The 21,208-nt window shown below is 42.1% G+C and overlaps 2 protein-coding genes across 2 annotated transcripts; one reads left to right on the top strand and one right to left on the bottom strand.

The window, feature by feature from the left end:
• Positions 1-1,044: 1,044 nt before the first annotated feature.
• On the top strand, positions 1,045-7,512 carry hopx (HOP homeobox). The gene is made up of 2 exons (XM_035162239.1): positions 1,045-1,431; positions 7,238-7,512. Exons 1-2 carry the CDS (start codon positions 1,285-1,287, stop codon positions 7,313-7,315), a joined length of 225 nt encoding a protein of 74 aa, XP_035018130.1. The 5' UTR covers positions 1,045-1,284; the 3' UTR covers positions 7,316-7,512.
• A 4,706-nt stretch (positions 7,513-12,218) lies between these two features.
• LOC118112366 lies at positions 12,219-21,166 on the bottom strand. The gene is made up of 8 exons (XM_035161615.2): positions 21,018-21,166; positions 20,884-20,914; positions 19,608-19,664; positions 19,150-19,284; positions 17,762-17,872; positions 14,817-14,958; positions 14,188-14,322; positions 12,219-13,710 (listed from the first exon to the last, which is right to left on the bottom strand). Exons 1-8 carry the CDS (start codon positions 21,034-21,036, stop codon positions 13,579-13,581), a joined length of 762 nt encoding a protein of 253 aa, XP_035017506.2. The 5' UTR covers positions 21,037-21,166; the 3' UTR covers positions 12,219-13,578.
• Between the last annotated feature and the right edge of the window lie 42 nt (positions 21,167-21,208).

The raw sequence follows: 21,208 nt of genomic DNA, 5'->3' as shown, positions 1-21,208 counted from the left end.
ATCCTTGTTTCTTATTTTAGCAAGTTTTTAAAAAAACAAACACCTCAGAGATCCTGTCACATTCCAGTTTGGGACGTCAACACGTCTGTTGTGTGTAATAACAGCAGCTTGGTTTGTTTCTGTGCAGTTTTTTATATCTGGAATGAGATAATCTGTAGAAACAGATCCTGCAGGTGAAAGTACAGAAGGTGAGAGACGAGATGTTGGGTCTGGAAGCTTCTGGTTTTCTGTTTGGACCAATAAGTGGAGAGTAAACGAGGTGGAACACGTTAACTAGAAAACATCGGTTATCGTCTTTATCGACCGTTACATCTTTCATATTTGTGTCAGCAGCTTATCTCGCCCTCACGGTCGCTTCCTCCTCGAGCTGCTGCTCTTACTGGCTCGTTGGCGAGTTTCGTCACTGACACGCTTTGCATCCTGGGATCGTTTGGGCCCCGAGAAAGATTCACACTTTGGATGTTTTTGTTTTTCAGGAAGAAAAGGAAGAATATGTCTAATTTCTCTGTCGGCCGCTCCTCACCTGAGCGCTCCGGAGATCTCACATCGATGTGAATGTGTCTGAGTGGAGAATCTCCTGCTGCATCGTTTATGTGTGAAACTCCAGAGAAAGTCCGGAGCCGGAGTTCACGTCTGAAAACAGTTTGTTTTTGCGCCTCCTGGTGGTAGAAGCCTATAAAAGACGACGCTGTTTAATAACTGGACCTTAACGGAAATTAAGATAATTGATTAATTCATTTTTCTACAAATTACAATTCTACAGTTACGTAACTAAATGTTCCGGCAGATATTAATGAATCTGTGGTTTGTTATTAATAATATGAATATAAATCTGAATTATTGAGTCATAATAAAAACTTCTGTCTATGATCTACATTAACGAGCTGTTTTCTGATTGGCCTGTTTGCTGGATGTGGTCTTCCTCCTCCTCCTCCTCCTCCTCCTCCTCCAGTTTGTGTTTGTGGGAGGGTCCTGCTGGGGGTTGGGGGGGACTGGCCTCATGACGCGCCTCTGTTGACAGTAGTAAAGCCTCCACACACACACGCACTCACTCACACTCACTCACACACGCCCACAGACACACACACACACACACACTCCCAGCGAGCTGTCAGTCCTCCGCTCCACGCTGCTCCATCTGCGCGTCCTGTGCGCAGCGCGGTGCCTCCTGCTCGGCGCGTCCCAGCCTCGCGCACCGCTCTCCTCTCCGGAGCTCCAGGGCCGAGCCCGCGGCCCCCGTGTCGGTCCGGTACCAGGACCAGGACCAGGACCAGAACCAGGACCATGGCCTCCCAGGCGATCGAGCTGATGCAGCTGTCGGACGAGCAGGTCAAAGTGCTGGAGGACTGTTTCAAGGGTTGTCGCTATCCGGACGGGACGACGCTCATGCTGGTGGCGGCAGAGTGCGGACTGTCAGAGGACGACACACTAGTGAGTCACTTCTCTCTCTCTCCTCTGTGTGTGTGTGTGTGTGATAAAGTGCTGAAAACATCTGGAATGAACTTTCCCAGATGTTTGAAACTCCTGGTTTAGAGGTTTTTATCCTGATCAGATACTAATTTCTTTAAATAATGAATCTGATTGCACTTTATAGTCTCTTTAGTTTGTGTTTCTCATCTCTTAGATTCACTGAGGTGTTTATGTAATAGTCCCAGTTGATATTTATTATTTATGATATTTATAAGCTATTATATCACTTATTCTCATATAGGAGCCACTGAGTCCGCACTCTATTCAGAAACATTTCTAATAGAAAGTGTATTTATTGGGCTAGAAGATGTTTTTAGAGTCAATAAATACTAATACCAGTACAAATAAAAGTCCAGTATTCAAACTTTTACTTAATTACAACTACATTGTGTAAGTAACTGAATACAAATACACTTAACAATGAAGGTTAAAGGTTGAATATTCATTAAAAACATGGGTTGGACTGCAGATGTGTAATTTTGCCAGCTTGCGATTTCAGTATCTGGCTGATAACAAGGGTACTATTAATAAAAGTACTGTATATGGAACACATGATATCTCTATTATGTAAATGTGACTTGTAAAGAAGAGAATACTTTGAGTATGGTAACTAAAAACTACTTAACTTACAGTATTAGGGTTTATTTACTTTACTTTTGTGCAGTTTCAGAGGTTTTTCTTCAATCTCAGGAAACTTTAACAACTTTGTGTAAATACTTTACGAGTCAGGATTGTTTTCAGTGTCACAGTCCAGTGACCTCAGAGGGGAAATGACCCAACGCTGCCGTGGAGACAAAAGCAGGGTGGACATGTGTATTTGTCTTTTCTGAAAACAAAGTGAGACTCGACATGTGCCGAGTCAAACCTGAATAGATCCGGTTTGTGGACTGGGATGAATAAATCCTCGTTTGTGTGCAAACAAACACTGATGACAAAGGCGGCGCCCCGCTGGTCGCCAGCCGAGCGGCTCCAGTTGGTTTCTCCCTCACGTCAGAGACTCAGAGACTCAGAGACTCAGGGTCCAGGTTCCTGCTGCCTTCAGCCCTGAGAGCGACTCAGTTCCTCCCCACGAACACTCGTTCATCTGTTCAGGCCCGAGCTCACAGAGGTCATGTGTTCGTGTGGGAAAAAACCTCTTCAGTTACTTTACCTTCTTTCATAAGGAGGAAAAAGACCAAGTGTATTTGTTTGGCTCCTGTGAGACACTTATTTAAATGTAAAGCTTGAAGGATTAGTTGATTTGTTGACAGATTTTTCAAGAAAGAATTGACAAATACTCACTTGTTTCTGTGTTATTTTGTCTTATGGAACTTGGGTTTAGCTTTTTGGTCGTTTAAAACAAGCAATTATGTTTTCTTTATTTCTAATAGGACAAGTCGTGTTGGTTTAAACTAGTTCTTAATACAATTCCACAAATATTAAACCAACAATTCACAAAAAACATGATACAAATATGATGAAAATACACAAGCTTAGTATTTATCTCCATTTGATAGACAAAACAAGTGATTTAAATGGTAATGTAAATGACACACTTATGAATAGTGAAGTTGCAGCTCTGCTTTTTCTTACTAAATGATATGAAAACAGATTTTAAAATCCTGCTCAACAGTCAAACTCTGACGTTTAAGTGTAAAAGTTCATCGTTGACTTTGACATCAGGAGTTTAACGAGGTGATGTTGACTGTGAAGCATTCTCCGGAGCTTCGAAGAGAGAAATCACATCATATCAAGAGAAAAGACAAAGTTCAGGATGTATGTAAACGACAAAAAGGATATTAATTATCTCCATATTCCATTAGACAACGTTATCTACCAGCTTAGTTAGATTTCTCTTTATCAATGAGTTTATAAATCAGCACATGACCACACAGATTACTGCAAAAAACCTGTAAATCACTTGTGAAGTGCAGTAAGACTGAAGGATGTTGTTACAATCCGTGATAAAAAAAAAATAGAAAACTCTCATCTAATTAAATGAATCATCACATTATGACTCAGGCATCCAGTGCGTCTCCCACATGTGAGCACTCCCACCCTGCCTCTATCTGAGGAATGTCCTCTGCCTCCACTGCAGCGTCCGAGCAACGTTCACATCAGGAGCCAGATGTGAAGCCTCAGTGCAGCAGATAACAGCAGCTGAAGTTATGCAGGCACCTCCAGTGGCATTCCTGCGGCAGATAGAGTCACTGGCAACTAATTTCAAACGCTCCCGAGAGATGAGTCAACGATAGGATGTTTCATTCTGGAATATAAACTCTGAGTTGTTTTTCCTGTTCGGGATCTGGCAGCAGAGCAACCTGATTATTTGCTTAGAGGCTGGTCATGTAAATTCTGTTATTTGAGGTTCATGTCACAGGCAAATCCTCGCTCCTGGTTTAGCTTTACGAGGTTGAGGAGAGGCAGAGCGCTCACGTGGCCTCGGACACGTGCCCTCTTCATAATTAGCTCTCCCAGTACAAACACTTCACCAATCAATAACTTGTACACGTCAGACCGACGCTCGATTGTTCCACTTTGACTCCCCCATCTGGTTCCTCCAGATTTCACTCAGCTGCAGCTACAACAAATCTGCAGCAGGTTTCACCCTCAGGTGCAAACAGGTGCATCGTGCAGTTTCTCCTCGTTTGGAAGAAAAGTCACGTGAGGTATTTTATTTTATAGGAGCAGTTCTTGCTGGTTTCACTTGTTTAGTGTTTTAATTGATTAATCAACTGAAGGAAAGTTATTGTTTTCCGCAGCTATTTTAATAATCAAACATTGATTTACGTCACTTTTCAAACGGAAAGTTTCAGCTTCTTAAATTGGGAGATTTAGCTGATTTGTCCTGTTCCTACTTTGATTTCTAGTCTTTTTTAATGTGAAAAACATAAAAAGGTTATAAAAGGTTTGTTAAAAGGATATAAATGAGTTTATTGAAATTATAGTTGATTCAATTTGTCAGGCAGAATAAACAAGATATTAGATATAACATCACCTTGAGATGAAGGAAAGAGCAAAAGACATTTTCAACCTTTTTTCCAATGTTTTGTAGACAGATTATTAATCAATTACCCAAGAAAATAAATGTTCTTAATTAATCATAAGTGAGAATAAGGGAAAATCTTCAATCCTGAATCCTGTGTTTGGTTGTTGTGCGACTGATGACTCAGTTACGAAGTGTGTAGAGTGGAAGCAGGGACTTTGTCAGGATGCAGGTTTCAAAAAGGGCCTTTTTATTTTTTTAAACAACTTCCCCAACTTCCCGAAAGTGAGTAGAAATGCCTCCTAGCCATTGAGGCCTCAGCAGGCAGATCAGAAGTTGTCATCATCCTCGTGGGTGTGCACAGATTGACAGCGTGACTTCCTGCGAGCGTCAGGATGCGTCACTCAGTGGAATCCTTTATGTAGCTCTGCCCACCGAGGATTAAATCCAGATTTTCTGCCTAAACCTGTATTAGAACCGTTCCTAACTCCTCCTGGTGTCAGTGACGGTTAGTTTTCATCGGGTCGAGCTGTCAGGTGAAGCCCGGTCCAGGCAGGGCGAGGTAAAGTGGGGGGGTAAACAGCTCCCTTCCTGCCCAGCTGATGTTTTCTTTAACTCTTTCTCTCGCTGCGGCCGTGCCTCAGTTTGAGTGTTTCTGGATCAGTTAACAAAGCTCTCATTGGAGAAGCTTTAGCCGGAGGAACACGCCCCGGCTTCCACTCCCTGTTCCACATTAACAGCTCTGTGCAGCACGTTTCAGCTCCTTTCACACGTTTCACTCGCTTTCAATGCTTTAAAGGTAGAGCGGGGGGTGAAAGACCTCGTTATGTAATCCACTCGTAGTGAATGGGCGGGAAATGACACAAGCGCCTTTGTGTGCGTCAGCGGGATTATAAATCCTGACATGATTGTTCAGAAATAGCATGTGTGTGCTGGCTTTACGAGACTTCAAAGAGCTTTTGTGCTTCAGACGAAGGACGCGAAACAAAAGAAAGTGCAAAACATTTGAGTTCCATTCACGAGCTGGAAGAGAGAAACGGTCTTTCACCCGATGAACCTTTAAAAACTGGACCTTCGTTCGAAGAGAAGAACTTTAAAATTAGTTATTTTCCTCAAACCGATGTTCTGAAACACAGGGAACTACAGAAACTACTTATTACATCGAAGTGCGAACCCAGAAAACTCTAAATGTGAATCTCACATGTCTCCAGTAAAGATGTGGTGAGGACGTGCTCGTCCTGCCAGGCTCACGTCTCACGCCTCCAGTTCGGGCCTCGTGTCCTGAAGCTGCAGAACTGGATCCCTCCCTCTCCCCCCTCAGCGTTATCGAGATGATGTCAGCGTTGTTGTGGAGCCCTTGACAACGCAAAACCGCAACAGAGCGGGGCGGCAGGTCACGGGTGTGTGTCGCGGCGCTCGGCGCAGTCATCATCTGGCCGGCAGCTTTCAGAGCAGCAGTCATTAGCTGAGCGGTGGGAGAACTGGATCCAGAGGAACAGTCGCTGCCAGAATCCTGTGTTGAAATTACACGGAGACTTTTGTTTTCTGTGGTTTCCTCCGATACGACCGCCTCCAGGTCAGCGCTGCGTCTGCATGAGTCACCGACCGCAGCCGGCCTTCGCACACCAAGACATGTGACTTTAATGTCGTTATGAAGATAATGAGTCTCATAAAGGAAAGTGGAACGCTGCTCGCTCTCTTCTCGTTCGAGGATGTCGACGATTTCACGTCTCTGAAATAACAAGAGAGTTTCTCACGTTCGACACAAACCAGCCTGAAACCTCGTCATTATTTAATCCTGGTGAAAATCTTATGCTGCGTTCTGTTACACCGAGTTCAGAATGACGTCACACCCCAGCAACCCGAGTTGAGTGAGGAACAATGTTTACGTTAACCAGCAGGTCATTGTTAGTAAAACCAGTTCATAATAACGCATTACGCAGTATTTCACGTATACTAACACCATAGTAAAACGTCCACAGAGTAATTGGACGTGTGTGTACGACAAATTTACCGACAGAAGTGCTAATAAACAGTAAAACTTCGCACGGAGGGGCCATCTTGGATTTCAAAGTCGGGGGTGGTGAAGTTCCTCCGACTTTCCGAGTCTAAATTCCGACTCTGAGTCGGTGATTCCGAGCTCCGAGGTTTAATGGAACGCAACATTACTAAAGCATTTTATTATATTTATATAGATCAGTTAACTCTCAGAAATAAAGTGAAACAGTGTAAATACTCTAAATGTTAAAGTGTACACGATTCAACTAGATGTCGAAGCTTTTCACTTGTGTATTATGAATATTATGAATATGATGAAAGACTAATCCAACCTGTTTTGTGCAGTGAAAACTCTTTGATGTGTACTATGTACTGTAGTTCAGCCCACATCGCGTCTTGCTTGAGCGTAACCACAGCACATGTATGTAAACAGGATGCTCGGTTGCCCGTTGATGACTCATATAAAGAGCTCGGGCCAACCGTTAACTTATTGTGTCAAGTTATTGTGTCAGTGGAGCCATGAGGCCCGAGGAGGAGAACAGCAGAACAACGGAACCGTATTTGGTTCAAATCCTTCTTGACAATAGCAGAACTCCACCTTCTCAGGAATATTCATGTCATGACTGTGTTTAGTCGCCGGGACCAGTGACCTCATCGCAGCGGTTTGTGTTCGGACGCACGTGTCGTCGCTGTTGTTTCTGCACCAAACCTCCTGTCGCCTGGTGTCGCCTGACGTGTCGCCTGACGTGTCACCTGGCGTGTCACCTGATTTCTAACCTTCCTCCTCTTCTCCGTTTCCTCCAGATCTGGTTCAAGCAGCGGAACGCGAAGTGGCGGAAGGCGGAGGGTCTTCCCGCCGAACACGGCTCGGTGCTGGACTGAGACGTCCCGACCCCGTTGACCTCGGACAAGAAGACCTCCCCTCCTCTTCCTCGCTCCCCTCTTCCTCGCGTCCATCCCTCTTTTTTGTACCCATGAAGCTCTTTTAACTTACAGAATGTGAAGGTGTTTGTTTGTTGTTGCCAACTATATAACCGCCATGTTTACAGAAATAAACATTATTGTTATTATAAGTTAAACCGACTGAAGTGTGCTTTGAGGAAACTGAACATCTGAGGTCCGAATACAGGGAGGAAGCCGAGTTATACAATGGCGGGATGAGGTTTTGGAAAGGGGTGGTGGTGGTGGTGGTGGGGGGTTGAGCTTTGTTTTCAGGCTTTGTTTACACGCATGTCCCTCAGCAGCGCGTCACAGGCTTATAAAGGAAGTGAGGAAGCGCTGCCGTTACAATAGATGCAGCTGGAATCTGCTGTGTTGATCCAGGAAACTTCCAGAGACGAATCTGGAAGGTTTTCAGGAGTGAGAGGACAGAGGGAGGGGTAGTAAAGTGAATGGCATCATGGGCTCAACAAATGGCCGCTGATGTCATTACATTGTCCCTTTGTCCCGAGCTCGGCAGAACGGTTGTGATAATCTCTTAAATATAAATCAGTCCACAGGCTGTTACAGGGTCGAACCATCAAAACAATAAGTTCTTCATATTTTGGAACCCGGTCGAGTTATTGGAAACCGAGGCTGATAAGAGAGTTTCCAGAGTTTATATATCTTTATTTATATTAATATATCAATATATTTGGCTGTACTTATTTTTTCCTTTTAGGGTTCAGATGAGAGATAACATTATAGTTTATAATATTTACAATTATGCATATTTATGATGAAGTTCATGGTTAAACTGTAAAGTGTCAAGCCTCAATTAAATTTGTTTGCTTGTCATGATGACTCTTATCTACACAGACTCATCCTCTTTATTCAATTATATAAATCTATTTATTTAATTGTTCTGTTTCCTCTGCTTGTTTTCCGTCCTTATGATTCTCATTGTTCATTGTAAAGCATTTGGTAAGATTAAGAAAAGTGTAAAACAAGTTTATTATTATTACTGGAACGAATCAGAGCAGATCAAAGCACTGAGGTGACATCACTTCTTGATTAAAAAGGTTTTTCTTTTCAGAAATTAGTAAAACATAGCAGTAGTAGTAAAACAAAGTAATTTAAGATAAAACAGAATTAGACAGGAATTCGATGGAGTTCGAATGAAGGAGTCAGACAGGCGGCTGCAGGCTGAGCTCCAGAAAAGGTTCCAGCAGGAAACCAGAGTCCTGAGCAGAGTCCAGACACCGGAGCCGAAGCCAGAAGGCGAAGAAGACGCTCGTGCGTTCCAGACACTGGAGAATATTTCATCTGCTAAACGTCTCTGAGCTCTAACAACAACTTGCTGGAACGAACACAGACACGACTCCGGGTCCAGAGAGGGAAGAGTCTGTTGCTCCGACACGTGAGGATGTGCTCACAGACAGACGCAGCCGAGCGCTGCACCTCCTCTCACTGACCAGCTGGGGGCTGAGGAACGAGCGTCCACACTGATGGACAACGAGCCAGCGTCTCACCTCCCAGAGGTCAACGTCAAGGTCAACGTCCTGAACAGAGATGTCCAAATGTTTGTTGGTGCACAAACTGCGATGTAGAGCAGGAGCAGGCCTCCAGACAGAGTTTGATCTCCATCTGCATTACTCATGTCATATTTTCCACCTGAGAGAGAGATAGAGAGAGAGAGAGAGAGAGAGAGAGAGAGAGAGAGAGAGAGAGAGAGAGAGAGGAGGTTTCCTGACAGAATGCCGTGATCGTGGGAACGCCCTCACAACCTGCTCAACAGAAACCAGCACTGATCCAACAGGTAGATCAGCTGCTCGTTATCACCGCTGCCATTTAACAGGCATCAGCTGCACACACACACACACACACAAACGCACACACTTACACATTGACACGCATGTTCACTGACATTTGCATGATTCTAACATTAACTAACAGTCAGCGCTCCCTCACATGATTTAAGATTTTGTGTAGAAATAACAAAACACACAATCCTTACACACACTGTTATTCCATCAAGATACTTCAGCTGATTGTGGATTAAAGGTTCAGTGTGTAGAATGTAGTGACATCTAGTGGTGAAGTGTCATGTTGCAGCTGAACACCCCCCCCCCCCTTCCAAACATGAGAGAGAACCTGTGGTAGCTTCAGTTGTCATAGAAACTCAAAAGGTTTAGTTTGTCCCGTTTGGGCTACTGTATCTAAATCTTTACTTAAAATAAGTTTTATCAAAAATCAACAATAGATCATGTGACGTATAAAGTATCCCTCAGCTACACGGAGGTTTTTAGCATCGCTGATCTAATTTTCTCGTGTTTACAGCTCCACTGTTTTATTTTAGTTATAAACTATAACATTTCAAATCTTGACGATTAAAATAAATAAAAGTTAAACCCTTCCACCATCATAAAGTTCACATTTTCCTAATAAATAGTAAAACTACTGAATGAATGGAAACAAACATTTACCTTTATGGTTTAGTTTGTGAAAAGAGCAGAACGATTATTTTATCACAGCTTATAACGTCTTATTACTTTATAAGACCTAAACCTAAAGTTTCTTGATAATTAATACTAGAGGTAATTAAAAGTGTAAAGGGTCAGAGGTCACAGAGGCCTCCTCTTCCTCACTGATGAAGCTTGACGGAGACACTGTGCCTCAGCCGTCCGTCCCGGAGTCCCTCCAGTGAAAGGACGTCCCGGGTGTGTGACGCTTCGCCACAGGAGCCGCTGAGCGTGTGTGCAGAATTTGAATCGGAGTCTTGTTTTGTGTGTTGCTAAGAAAACTCTGCAGCGCTGTGAGGAATCTGTCGTTCAGGAGCTGCCAGACTTTCTGCTGCTTGACTTTCTGCTGGGACACAACGGTCATCTCGTCACCGGTCAACCACCGGAGTGAAACTAGGTTTTTACTTTACTCACTTCCGCTCATAGTCGTCCTTTGACTTTTAGTCTGTGCACCTGGAACTGTTTGTGTTTGTCGTTAAATCTTACAAGTTCTCCAACTCTGGTCCTAAAGTTTCTGCAGCTTTCTGTGGATATTAGAGCTGAAACAAACAGTTGATCAACTATAAATATAATTATCCAGTAATGTTGATAATTGATTTATGCCAAGATGCCAAAAAATTCTCTCATATCTTCTGAAATCTTGTTTTCCAAGTTGAATATTTGTTTGCGTTTTTAGCCTTACAGAAAAGACAATTAATCTATATTCTGATATTCTATAGATCTTATTTTAATGCAGATCAATTTAAGTTTAAAGATTTGTCGTTTCAAGATGGTGCAAGATGCTAAAAATCAAGAAAAACATGAGAAAAAAGGAGGAAAGTTGGAAAAAAACTGAGAATAAATAACTTCACACCCAGGATGGTGCATCAAAATACATAAATAAATGATGAAGATGATGAATAGCAACGTAATTAATAGTTGAAATGATCATTAGTTGCAGCCTGAGGATGCATAAAGATATACAGATAAAACTCCACATACACCATGGTGCTAAAGGCTAAACTCACTTTATTTGAGTCGACAGGGAAACAAACCAAACGAATCATCATCAGTTTTCTCCCTTTGATTAGTTTTCATGACTTCAGATCCCAGCTTCATGTGAGAAAGACACAAACTCCCCTGTAGGAACTAACTGTGCCAATGAAACCAATGAAAACCTCTTTAACAAACTGTGTTGTACTTTCCAGCTGAAACACTGGAGCCTCCAAACTTTTCACTCTTCTGTTTCTCCTGTTTCGAAAACATTTACACACTCAAATAAACTGAAGCAACGGCAAATTAAAGCTGTGGTTTAACCTTATGCTGCACAAATGGCGGTTAAATAAATAAAGTGTGCAGAGCGAAGTCCTGGACACTTTATTTATTTACAACGGACTCGAGTCCAAACCCACTGCAGCATCGTTTCTTCTCACAGCTCCGGGAATATTTACCAACGAGCTCCTGTCACTCCGCCCTCACACGGTTTGTTTGCAGACTCGCTCCATGGAAATGAAAAATGAAACCAGGGATCACGTAAAGAGAGTTTGTAACTTTTGTGGAGCAACAGTCTCAACAAATGAGGATATAGTGTCTGAAGGTTAAAATAGTTGTGTAGTGTTTTGCTTTAACTCTTGAAAACTGATCAAACAGTGAGACAGATCATAACCGAGATCATTTTCTTCAAATGACAGCTGGCTCTTGATCACTGAACTGTTGCTATAACACTTAGAGCAGGAAGGAATAAAAACCAGCTCAGCTACCAACCGTCATATTGAACCATACATATCATAAACCATTTCCTGTGTGAGCAGAAGGTGTGAGAATAAAGAAAACATCCCGTGAGCAGATGTGCAAACAGACATGGTTACTGCTAATCTGTTATACACATGGGTGTGGGCGTAACAAAACAACATCTGGATACAATAATATTCAGATGTAATGACTTTTTGTTTTGATTAATCACTTGTCAGAATCACAAGTTGCTATAGAGCCCATGACATTTTCAAATTGTCTGTTTTGTGAAGCCCATATTCAATTTACAATCACATCAAACACAGAGAAGAAGCAAATATTAACATTTAATGAGAATATGGATTTTTTGGGTTGATATATAACTTGAATCATGATCAAAATGTTGATGATTAATGACAGAAACTCACATTTCTAAAGAGACAAACCTAAAAGATTTTGTAACACAATGGAGACACATCCCCATTTGTCAGGCCTCAAAGAACTTTATATTGAACTCAATCTGAAGTTAAAACTCTCTCTTCATATTCCCACCTCCTCCTCCTCCTCCTCCTCCTCCTCCTCCTCCTCCCAGGTCCCGATCACAGCAGGTTAATCCCAGATCATCCTCCCAGCAGGACATGGGTTCAGTCTCCTCTGATGTCTGTCTGCTCCTCGGCCTCCAGCCGCCCCACAGACCTGCGCTGATCTCCAGCCCACGCCGGCGGCCCCCGCCCGCAGGGCTCCAGCCCTAATTACTGCACCGCGCCTCCACCTCTGCACACATCAGCCGTGACCGCTTCTTATGGAAAAACTGTGTCTCACAGTGGATTCCCAAACCGAGGCCCCACAACCCCTTTGTCAACTGGACAGTGGCCAGATTGTGGTACTTTCCACGAGTCACGACCTTTCGGAGGAGAGAGGGGAGCTTCTGAATGGCTTTGGTTGATGTCATCTTCAACGTGCACGTGCACAGCGGCCTGATGTGGCGCTGGAACCTCTCTCCGTGCACGCACATCTGTCCCAAATCAAAAGCAGGTGTTGAAATTGACAAAGGTTTTATTTAGTGGTTTCATTATGGTCTAAAATACCCAGTGGATTAAAAAATCAGTGCAGAGACAAGCATCCACACACATGGTTGTGATAGAAACATGAAATCCAGCTCCACTGCAAAGGAAAAACCTCCTGGATCGCGACATCACACTCAGTTTTTTTACTCCTGACATGATTCACCGATTCTGCCAAAACATCGGAGATTTAAAGCAGCGATCGTTAATAAATCACGATGTCGCAATCCAGAAATAACTGGTTTAATGGCTCCAGCACGCGGTGATGACATCAACACACGAGCGGAGACACACACGCAACCGTTGGGATCGATCTCCGACACGTTTCCCGACCAGATCCCTCAAACTGAGAATTTCAACACATTTTCTAATCCTTCGAGAATTTAAAACTTCCTTTTTTTTTAAAACTTTTAGTCTGTTGCCTTTGCTCGTCTTTGGGGTTTGCACTGAGGTGAAGGGCCTCTCTCTCGGTTTGTGGTTTAAAGAGGAATTCTGGTATTTCGGTGGCTGTGGCAACAATTTAATCTTAATGGGCAAATGCCAAACAATCCACAAAATGTCACTTCAAGTGTTTTTTCACCGATAAAAGGCTGGAAATTCTTTCTCTGGGATTTCGCTCAGAGTCTGGAAACATTGCACATTTATAAACACACAACTCCGGCGGAAAAATACTGAAATTCCTCTCGAAAAAGATTGTATCGCATTAGTGGAAAAGATGTAAGAAACTAAAGCTCTAAAGAATTTGACGAACATTGAATCTGCAGATCTTCAGACAGGTTAAAGACTTTATCAAGATCTATGTATGTTAGCACATTCATTTCAAAGCCTCTTTCTACATCCTGACTTCTACTTTCCATCAATTCCATTGAATTAGTTTCAGAAGTAGCAGAGATGAGAGCAGCAGTGAGTTGGTTGTGATGCTGACGGAGGTTCAGGGGAACAGGACGAAGTTTCTTCTCCACTCCGCCTCTCGTGGAGCGACGTAGTCCTTGGAGAGCGGCTTCGGTGTCGCCAGCATTTCAACTCGAGAACTTGGCGTCGCTCTTCTCGCTGCCCTCGACACCTGAGATCATAAATCAGAGGTTTCACTGCGAGGTTCAAGATATATTGACACTAACTTCAGCAAAGTTTGAAGGAAGTTTGGGCAGAAAAGTCAGAAAGTAATGAACCAAAACTTGTGTTTTAAAGTCTGGAAAATGCAGGAAAGCAGAGGAAGCACCAAACAGTCATTGGGTTGAAAGTTCCACAGTTAATTCAATGAACTATTTGTCGTGTTGAACTCATTAATGGTCAAACTACTGGAAAATATCTTCCTTTGTTTCAAGATGTTGAACACACAGGACGATTTAAACAGTTTTTTTTGTGTTTGTTCCTCTTGAGAAACTTCTAGAGTGACAGTTCCCCAAAAAGTAAGAGCCTGAAGTTCCTGAATTTTGATCCTTCTGATGATATTTAACTGGCGTCTTTACGATCTATTGAAAACACAGCAAACAGAGACACAGGATCGTTGCTTCTGAAGACGTCAGCGAGTTGATCTCACCGTCCAGACCGACTCCTCCGGCCGTCCCAGCTCGCTGCAGACGTTGCTCTTTCTCAGTCTGGGCAGTGACAGCTGGACGAGTCGCTGAGAGACGCGAGCTCCTCTGGACGCCGAGGACACGGGGGACGAGACGCTCTGCGGAGCAAACAGAGGGACGGAGTCCAGATTTAAATTAATTTAAATTAGAATGAATGAATGAATTAAGAATGAAAATTACTTTTAAAACACAATAAAACAAGTCAATTCAAATTGTTTTACAGGAGCATAGAATAAATAAAAACATTCAAAATAAGATAACATTCAAAAAGAAGCATTTAAAGACAAACAATATCAAAGCAAAGACAATAAATGAAACACTTAAAGATTAAAAGAGGTTACACTGTGTAATATATTAGCACAATGCAACAAGTAGTTGTGTTTTTTAAAGTATCTAAAGATAAAATAATCAAGAGCGTCTGTTCCAAACAATAAAGGTGTTTTATTGCATTAAAGTAAAACTCTGTAAATCTGAAACTACAGCAGCATTGGTACAGTACGGTAATAACATGTATTCTGCCTCACAATGTATCGTAACAACAACAACAACAACAACGTTTCCTGTGGGTTTATTTCAGAGTAAAAGCTCTCGCCTCTCTGTTGCTCTGGAAGTCCGGGTGGTTCTGTTTGGGGTTGGCGAGCCGCAGCAGTCGAGGTGCGATCGCTGCAGTTCTCACTCTGGGATCGACGTGCCAGATCGGACAGTTGATCTCACACCGAGGAGTGTGAGGAGACCTGAGGGACAGACGACCAGAGAGAGACACAAGTCAAACCATCACAGACATTGATCCACATGCAGGAGACACGCGTCTGAACTCAAGGTTTCATTTGAGGACAGAGAGCAAAACAACAGAGCAACATCAGAAACATGTACAACAGTTTTCACTCTGTTTCTAGAGTATTTAGGATTAGAGAACACATCTGTGGTCAATCATCTGCATCTTACCCATCCTACAAAAGGCCTGGTCATTCTTCTTCTTCTTTCTTCTAGTTAAAGTAATTTCTAACACATCTGGATTCTACTTGAGTAAAGAATGCGTGGACCTCTGATTTGATGTCAGCAGCTGCTTTTATTCTGAAAGGGCTCCTCTAATCTCTTACAGAAGTATCTGATGTTTGTGTTTTGTTCTGTCTCAAGTTTTTTCTTTCTGATTCATTTCTTTATTTCACTTTTTTGTGTTGTTTCTTTGCTCGTGACTATTATTGTTATTTTTGAGCAGGATTTTAAAACATCAGCATCATATTTAAATCACAGCAGCAGCAGATATTGATGTGAGCTCAGGACACAAACCCTGGATGAGTCTCAGTCTGCACATGCTCGACAGCACGATGTTCTGCGGCTGCTGCAGCGTGTTCAGATTTTATAAAAAGACTTCCGCGGCTGTCTGTGGCGTCCCAGGGGTCCTGAACCCTGGACAATGAGCTCTATTGTCTCCGCTCCTCGCTCTCCCACAGTCTGACACTGAAATAACACACGTCCCAATCCTGGCTTCCTCACACCGAGGGGAGACGTTAGTGTTGGACATCAGCCTCTTCTCATATTTTACTTTATGATAGGTTTTTAACTCTGCAGTTGGTTTTTGGACCCCGGCGGCTAAAGGCTGGAGATGTGGAGGTTTGGTGGAGAGTTGGATGTGGAAATTATCTTTAAAACAGATACGAGACATGAAGCTGCAGAACAAACGGTCCATATTTCTTTATGAAGCAGTGGTTTGATTTAACATCCTAAATTCCAGGGTCTGTGTGTGTGGTCTGAAAACAGAGATGTTCCATTTAGGATCATATAAAACACAGAAATAAAGATGTTACACAAGTTTGGCCTTTTCTTGTGATGAAATAAAAAATAACTTCTTCTATGATTAATATAATTAATGTTCTCACTAATGAGAAATTGATTACTGGACTAATTATTCAAACATTAGTTAAAGCTAAAGGTCCTTCCCTCTTTTTAGTTGTTAGCAAAAACAATAAAACATGATTTTTTAAAAAACACTAGTTAAGACAGATAGCAAGGTTGTTATTTAAAACAAATAAGATCAGAAAATATCAATTACATCGATTTTGAAAACATAAACCTATAAATAAAGTGTAGAGGTAAAAGCTGTGTGTTATTCTGACAATCACTTCACTGTCAATCAACACAAACTGAACATATTATATCCTATTTGTTGTATTAAATAAAACACTGCTTTTAGCAAAGTGTTCCTAATAAACTGACAACTGTCCAAACACACCAGTCAGTGCTCTCTAGTGGACAAATAATGTAAACTGTGTGTTTCTCGCTGTACAGAGACGTCTTGTTACTTACTGGTTGACATATACATTGATATAATAAGTGAAAGTAAGATATTGTCCTTATCAAGGTATTGGTTTTGCTTTTTATAAATGTATATTTGTTGTATACAGACTAACACATTTGACTGCAGGACGCTGCAATGCAGATGTTAAAAGCATCGTTTTGTTCACTGCTGAAGGTTGGAAAATGAAAACATTTGGTTTAAATGTGAAAGTTTGTGTTTAAATTTCATATAACTGTTAATTTAGGTCAATTGTAGTTTTGCTTTACACTGAAATATCGTCACTGGGAAGATGAAACTAAGACTTATTGACCAAATCAATCTCAGTTTCAACTTAAATGTCTTTTAATTTGAAAATGACCCAAATCAATAACTCGCTGGGCTCTGCAGCTCTAATATGAATAACTCAAAACACAGAGATCCAACTGGGTTTAACTTCACTGGTTGAGTTGATCTAATGAGGTCTGTTCCTTCACTGGTTGAGTTTATCTAATGAGGTCTGTTACTTCACTGGTTGAGTTGATCTAATGAGGTCTGTTACTTCACTGGTTGAGTTTATCTAATGAGGTCTGTTACTTCACTGGTTGAGTTGATCTAATGAGGTCTGTTACTTCACTGGTTGAGTTTATCTAATGAGGTCTGTTACTTCACTGGTTGAGTTGATCTAATGAGGTCTGTTACTTCACTGGTTGAGTTGATCTAATGAGGTCTGTTACTTCACTGGTTGAGTTGATCTAATGAGGTCTGTTCCTTCACTGGTTGAGTTGATCTAATGAGGTCTGTTACTTAACTGGTTGAGTTTATCTAATGAGGTCTGTTACTTCACTGGTTGAGTTGATCTAATGAGGTCTGTTACTTCACTGGTTGAGTTTATCTAATGAGGTCTGTTACTTCACTGGTTGAGTTGATCTAATGAGGTCTGTTCCTTCACTGGTTGAGTTGATCTAATGAGGTCTGTTACTTCACTGGTTGAGTTTATCTAATGAGGTCTGTTACTTCACTGGTTGAGTTTATCTAATGAGGTCTGTTACTTCACTGGTTGAGTTGATCTAATGAGGTCTGTTACTTCACTGGTTGAGTTGATCTAATGAGGTCTGTTACTTCACTGGTTGAGTTGATCTAATGAGGTCTGTTACTTCACTGGTTGAGTTTATCTAATGAGGTCTGTAACTTCACTGGTTGAGTTGATCTAATGAGGTCTGTTACTTCACTGGTTGAGTTGATCTAATGAGGTCTGTTACCGCGCCTCCTGGGAACTGTGGCTCCGGCCTCTGGGTGCCGACAGGCGGACAAAGCTCTGGTACTGGGACGTCTTGGAGGAAGGACGCTGGGTCTTCGCCTCCTCGTCCTTCCTGCAGGAAAACGGAAGCTGTTACCACGTCCATTATCGTGGGCTGTGTTGAGAGACTGGGACAAAACAATGTCTCCCAGCAGAAGGAAGGGGGGGGAGCTCCACTGACGCACGACTGGAAAATGATCGACAACCACACAAACATGTACATTCATTTTCTTTTTGTTTCAAATAAGGAAAGTGAAAAATCCTCTCGGACCAATTCAAACTGTAAAGGATTAGTTTACTGATTTATTAAATCTTATCTTATTGTTGAATTAACCCATAAAAAGTCTAAAAACAACATTTTATTGATCCTACCAACACGTTATTTGTGTTATTTTGATTCTGAAACTACAGCATCTGGTTGTTTGAGGAAATTAGAGACACTTATTAGATATTAAACTATATAATATAAAGTAAATCTTCAGCAGGAACCTATGGACACAACTCTTTAATGTGTAATCAAGTATTTGATTCATATAAAAATAACACAGATCAATAACTGATAATGAAACTTCTATTTCTTTGCAGCCCTACAGAGTAAAGTCCCTCTCACGTGTGATCACATGACTGATCTTGAGGAAATTACACCGATAATATCGTGATATTTAAATTGAAATAAATAGTGTAGCAGGAAGTTCATCTGCAAAACAATGTGATTAGACGTGAACATAATGATCTGATGTGATTAGATGTGAAACACTCATGTAATTAACAGACAGAACAAACCTGTAAATACATTTTTCACCGGAGCAGAAGGTCGAGTTTGTTTGTGCTGTTTATATTTCACAGGGTGAATCTCCGGTGATGGAACCAGCAGGTGATCACTGTCGTCGTCAATTAAACTCAATTATCATCAGATTTATTATCATTTCACCGGGAGCTGCACTTCCTGTGTGGGCTCCTGATTGAGTTACACTGCATGTGGCCGAGCTTTTAATCTGACAGCTGAGTCAGGAAACACTTAGGGCGGTATCAAAATAAAAGCCTCCGGGGCTGTAACTACCTCCAGCAGCAGCACATCTCCCCTCCCTCCCTCCCTCCCTCCCCCCCAGCTGATTGAGGCTGACAGCTCTCAGGGGTGATGGGGTCTGATAGGGATGAAACTGGCATCGCTCCTGAACATCACTTTACAGTTTCCTGTAATCGACTTCGAGGTTATTAGTCCCTTTGGCTTTGCAAACATTTCCACTGATATGCCAACGCAGCACATCAGTAAAATGCTTGTGTACACAAACAACAACCCCCCGCTCATGCGTTTTTGATAGAGTCATCAATAAGCCCGGCCTCAGTTACCTCCCGGGGCCGTCCCCTGCTGAGAGGCGTCTCTTGTGCTCGGCCAGGTATTGGATTCTTGCACTTGGAAAGGCTCCGAGCGCCGGAGCGCCGACGGGCCCCCCCGGCTCCTGGTCGCCCCAACTCAGCTTCCCACTGATCAATAGAGACAATGATGATGAAGCTGTGATTAAGAAAATAAACTTTCTCCAAGTGGGCAAATGAGACAACGATGCTTTTCAATCAAACGTGACCTCTGTTCATTACTCAGCCAAACATCTGAGTTTAGAGAAACTTCAGTGAGAAACACAAAGACTCAAGTTTCACACCAGATCAATGTGATGCAGCAGCAGAGGCCGAGAAACTGCAAAAAAACCCAAACGTGAGCGGAACAGAGGCCATTGTGCTCCTTCCTGCAGTGTTTGTTTTTACACGAGCAGGAAAGAATCCCAGACGTTTGCTCGACTCGAGCTCCTCACCGAGGAGTCGTAGCCCAGATTGTTTTTGAGGTTTTGTGCCGCGCCAGCTCCAAGATCCTGCAGAAGAGAAAACAAGTATTCACAGAGGACACAAATCAGCGTCGAACACAAGTGTATGTTCAGGCACTTCGGGCTCAGAGGGGGGAAACATGCAATCACTCTGCGGGTTTCCTTGTTTCTGTCGAGGGTTTTTGACTTTCTGGCAGAGCTGGAACATCCGAAGAACCTGATCCTTGCTCCTCTTCAACGTTCAACCACTAATCAAACGATTGTATCTGAGTCGTTAACTTTCACTGCAGCAGCTTTTCATTTCAGAGGGATGGAAACACACGAGTCTTCCTAAAGATGTTCCCTCGTCTGAAGGAGATGGAGAGAAGCTCAGGGTCGAGATCCAGTGACGGCAGAGGCCACAACGTTTGAATCCATCCAGTGACTCCTCGTGACTCATTGGAGTCACTGCATCTCTTTTATTTATCTGTGCTCCGTCGCTGAGGGATCTTCACATTGTTTTGACATCAATTTTTAATTTTTAACTTGTGAAGCACCTTGTGTTTATTATTATTATTGTAACATCTCAACTTAAAACACATATATTGAATCCTTTCATTAATCCTAGTGCATCATTTTATTACATACAGGTTTTGTCTGATTTATTATTTTATCACTATTGTTTTAACGCTTTGTTTTATTTCTGTATCATTTTCTTCCCTGATCCTATTTAGACCTGAAATGTTTTAATCCTGTTTCCATCATGAAAAAGTCTTTAAGCTTCACCTGTTGAACTCAGATGAGAAATGTCACAGTTTGTAAATCTCTCAAAACGTACTGTAATCCATTACTTTCATGTTTATTCTACTTTTAACCATTTATTTGCTATTAAACTTTTGAATTATGTTGTATTATTTCATTTGCTGTTTTTGTTTGCTGATATTTAGTTTTCTTGGTTTTGATTTGTCCTTCTTTGTAAAAGCTGTTTTGAAATTTGCTTTACAAATAATATTATAATCATTATATTATTCTAAAAATACTAATGCACGAGCATCACACTCATCAAATGACCAATTTACGACCATATTCACTGACGTCTTTCCCTCATGTCTAAATGTCACTTCAGTCACTAATCTCTACATATAGAGAAACATGAATATACATAGATGATAAATACTAATGATACACAAATAAATAAACTATGAGCAGACAAGTCTAATCTAGAAACTTCAGCCAGAGACCGGCTGCATCAGAAAGAGTTAAATGATAAAGAGTGAAGTTACGTCACCTGGTGGACGGACCGAATCTGGACCGGACTCCTGCAAACAGCAACAGCAACAACAACAACAACAACAACAACAACACACATGAGACTTAACACAAGAGACAACACACATCTGCAGACTGAGCTGTTGTGTTCACCTTGTTTTTCAGACACCATCTCAACTCGGCTGCGTCAGTCGACCTGTTGCCTGTCGATGGTGTCACACTGATCTCCTGCTGTTGCTATGGCAACCGGGAGTCCTTTGTAACCAGCGCCACACCTGAGGCCTCCTTGAAACTGGAGTCTGGACCGTTTAACCGGCCATGACTCCTCCTCCTCCTCCTCGAGG

This window comes from Hippoglossus stenolepis, chromosome 7 (assembly GCF_022539355.2).
Source record: "Hippoglossus stenolepis isolate QCI-W04-F060 chromosome 7, HSTE1.2, whole genome shotgun sequence".
NCBI classification, from domain to species: domain Eukaryota; kingdom Metazoa; phylum Chordata; class Actinopteri; order Pleuronectiformes; family Pleuronectidae; genus Hippoglossus; species Hippoglossus stenolepis.
Note: the sequence above shows the minus strand (reverse complement) of the source record. Positions and strands in the feature narration are given on the sequence as shown.

Bases quoted from the DNA above. Each gene is read 5' to 3' on its own strand.
- hopx (XM_035162239.1), top strand. From the start codon at position 1,285: ATGGCCTCCCAGGCGATCGAGCTGATGCAGCTGTCGGACGAGCAGGTC. The intron at 1,432-7,237 runs GTGAGTCACTTC...CGTTTCCTCCAG, and splicing joins TGTCAGAGGACGACACACTA to ATCTGGTTCAAGCAGCGGAA.
- LOC118112366 (XM_035161615.2), bottom strand. The intron at 14,959-17,761 runs GTAACAGACCTC...TCTGTCCCTCAG, and splicing joins CACAGTTCCCAGGAGGCGCG to GTCTCCTCACACTCCTCGGT. The intron at 14,323-14,816 runs GCGAGAGCTTTT...TTTGCTCCGCAG, and splicing joins ACTTCCAGAGCAACAGAGAG to AGCGTCTCGTCCCCCGTGTC.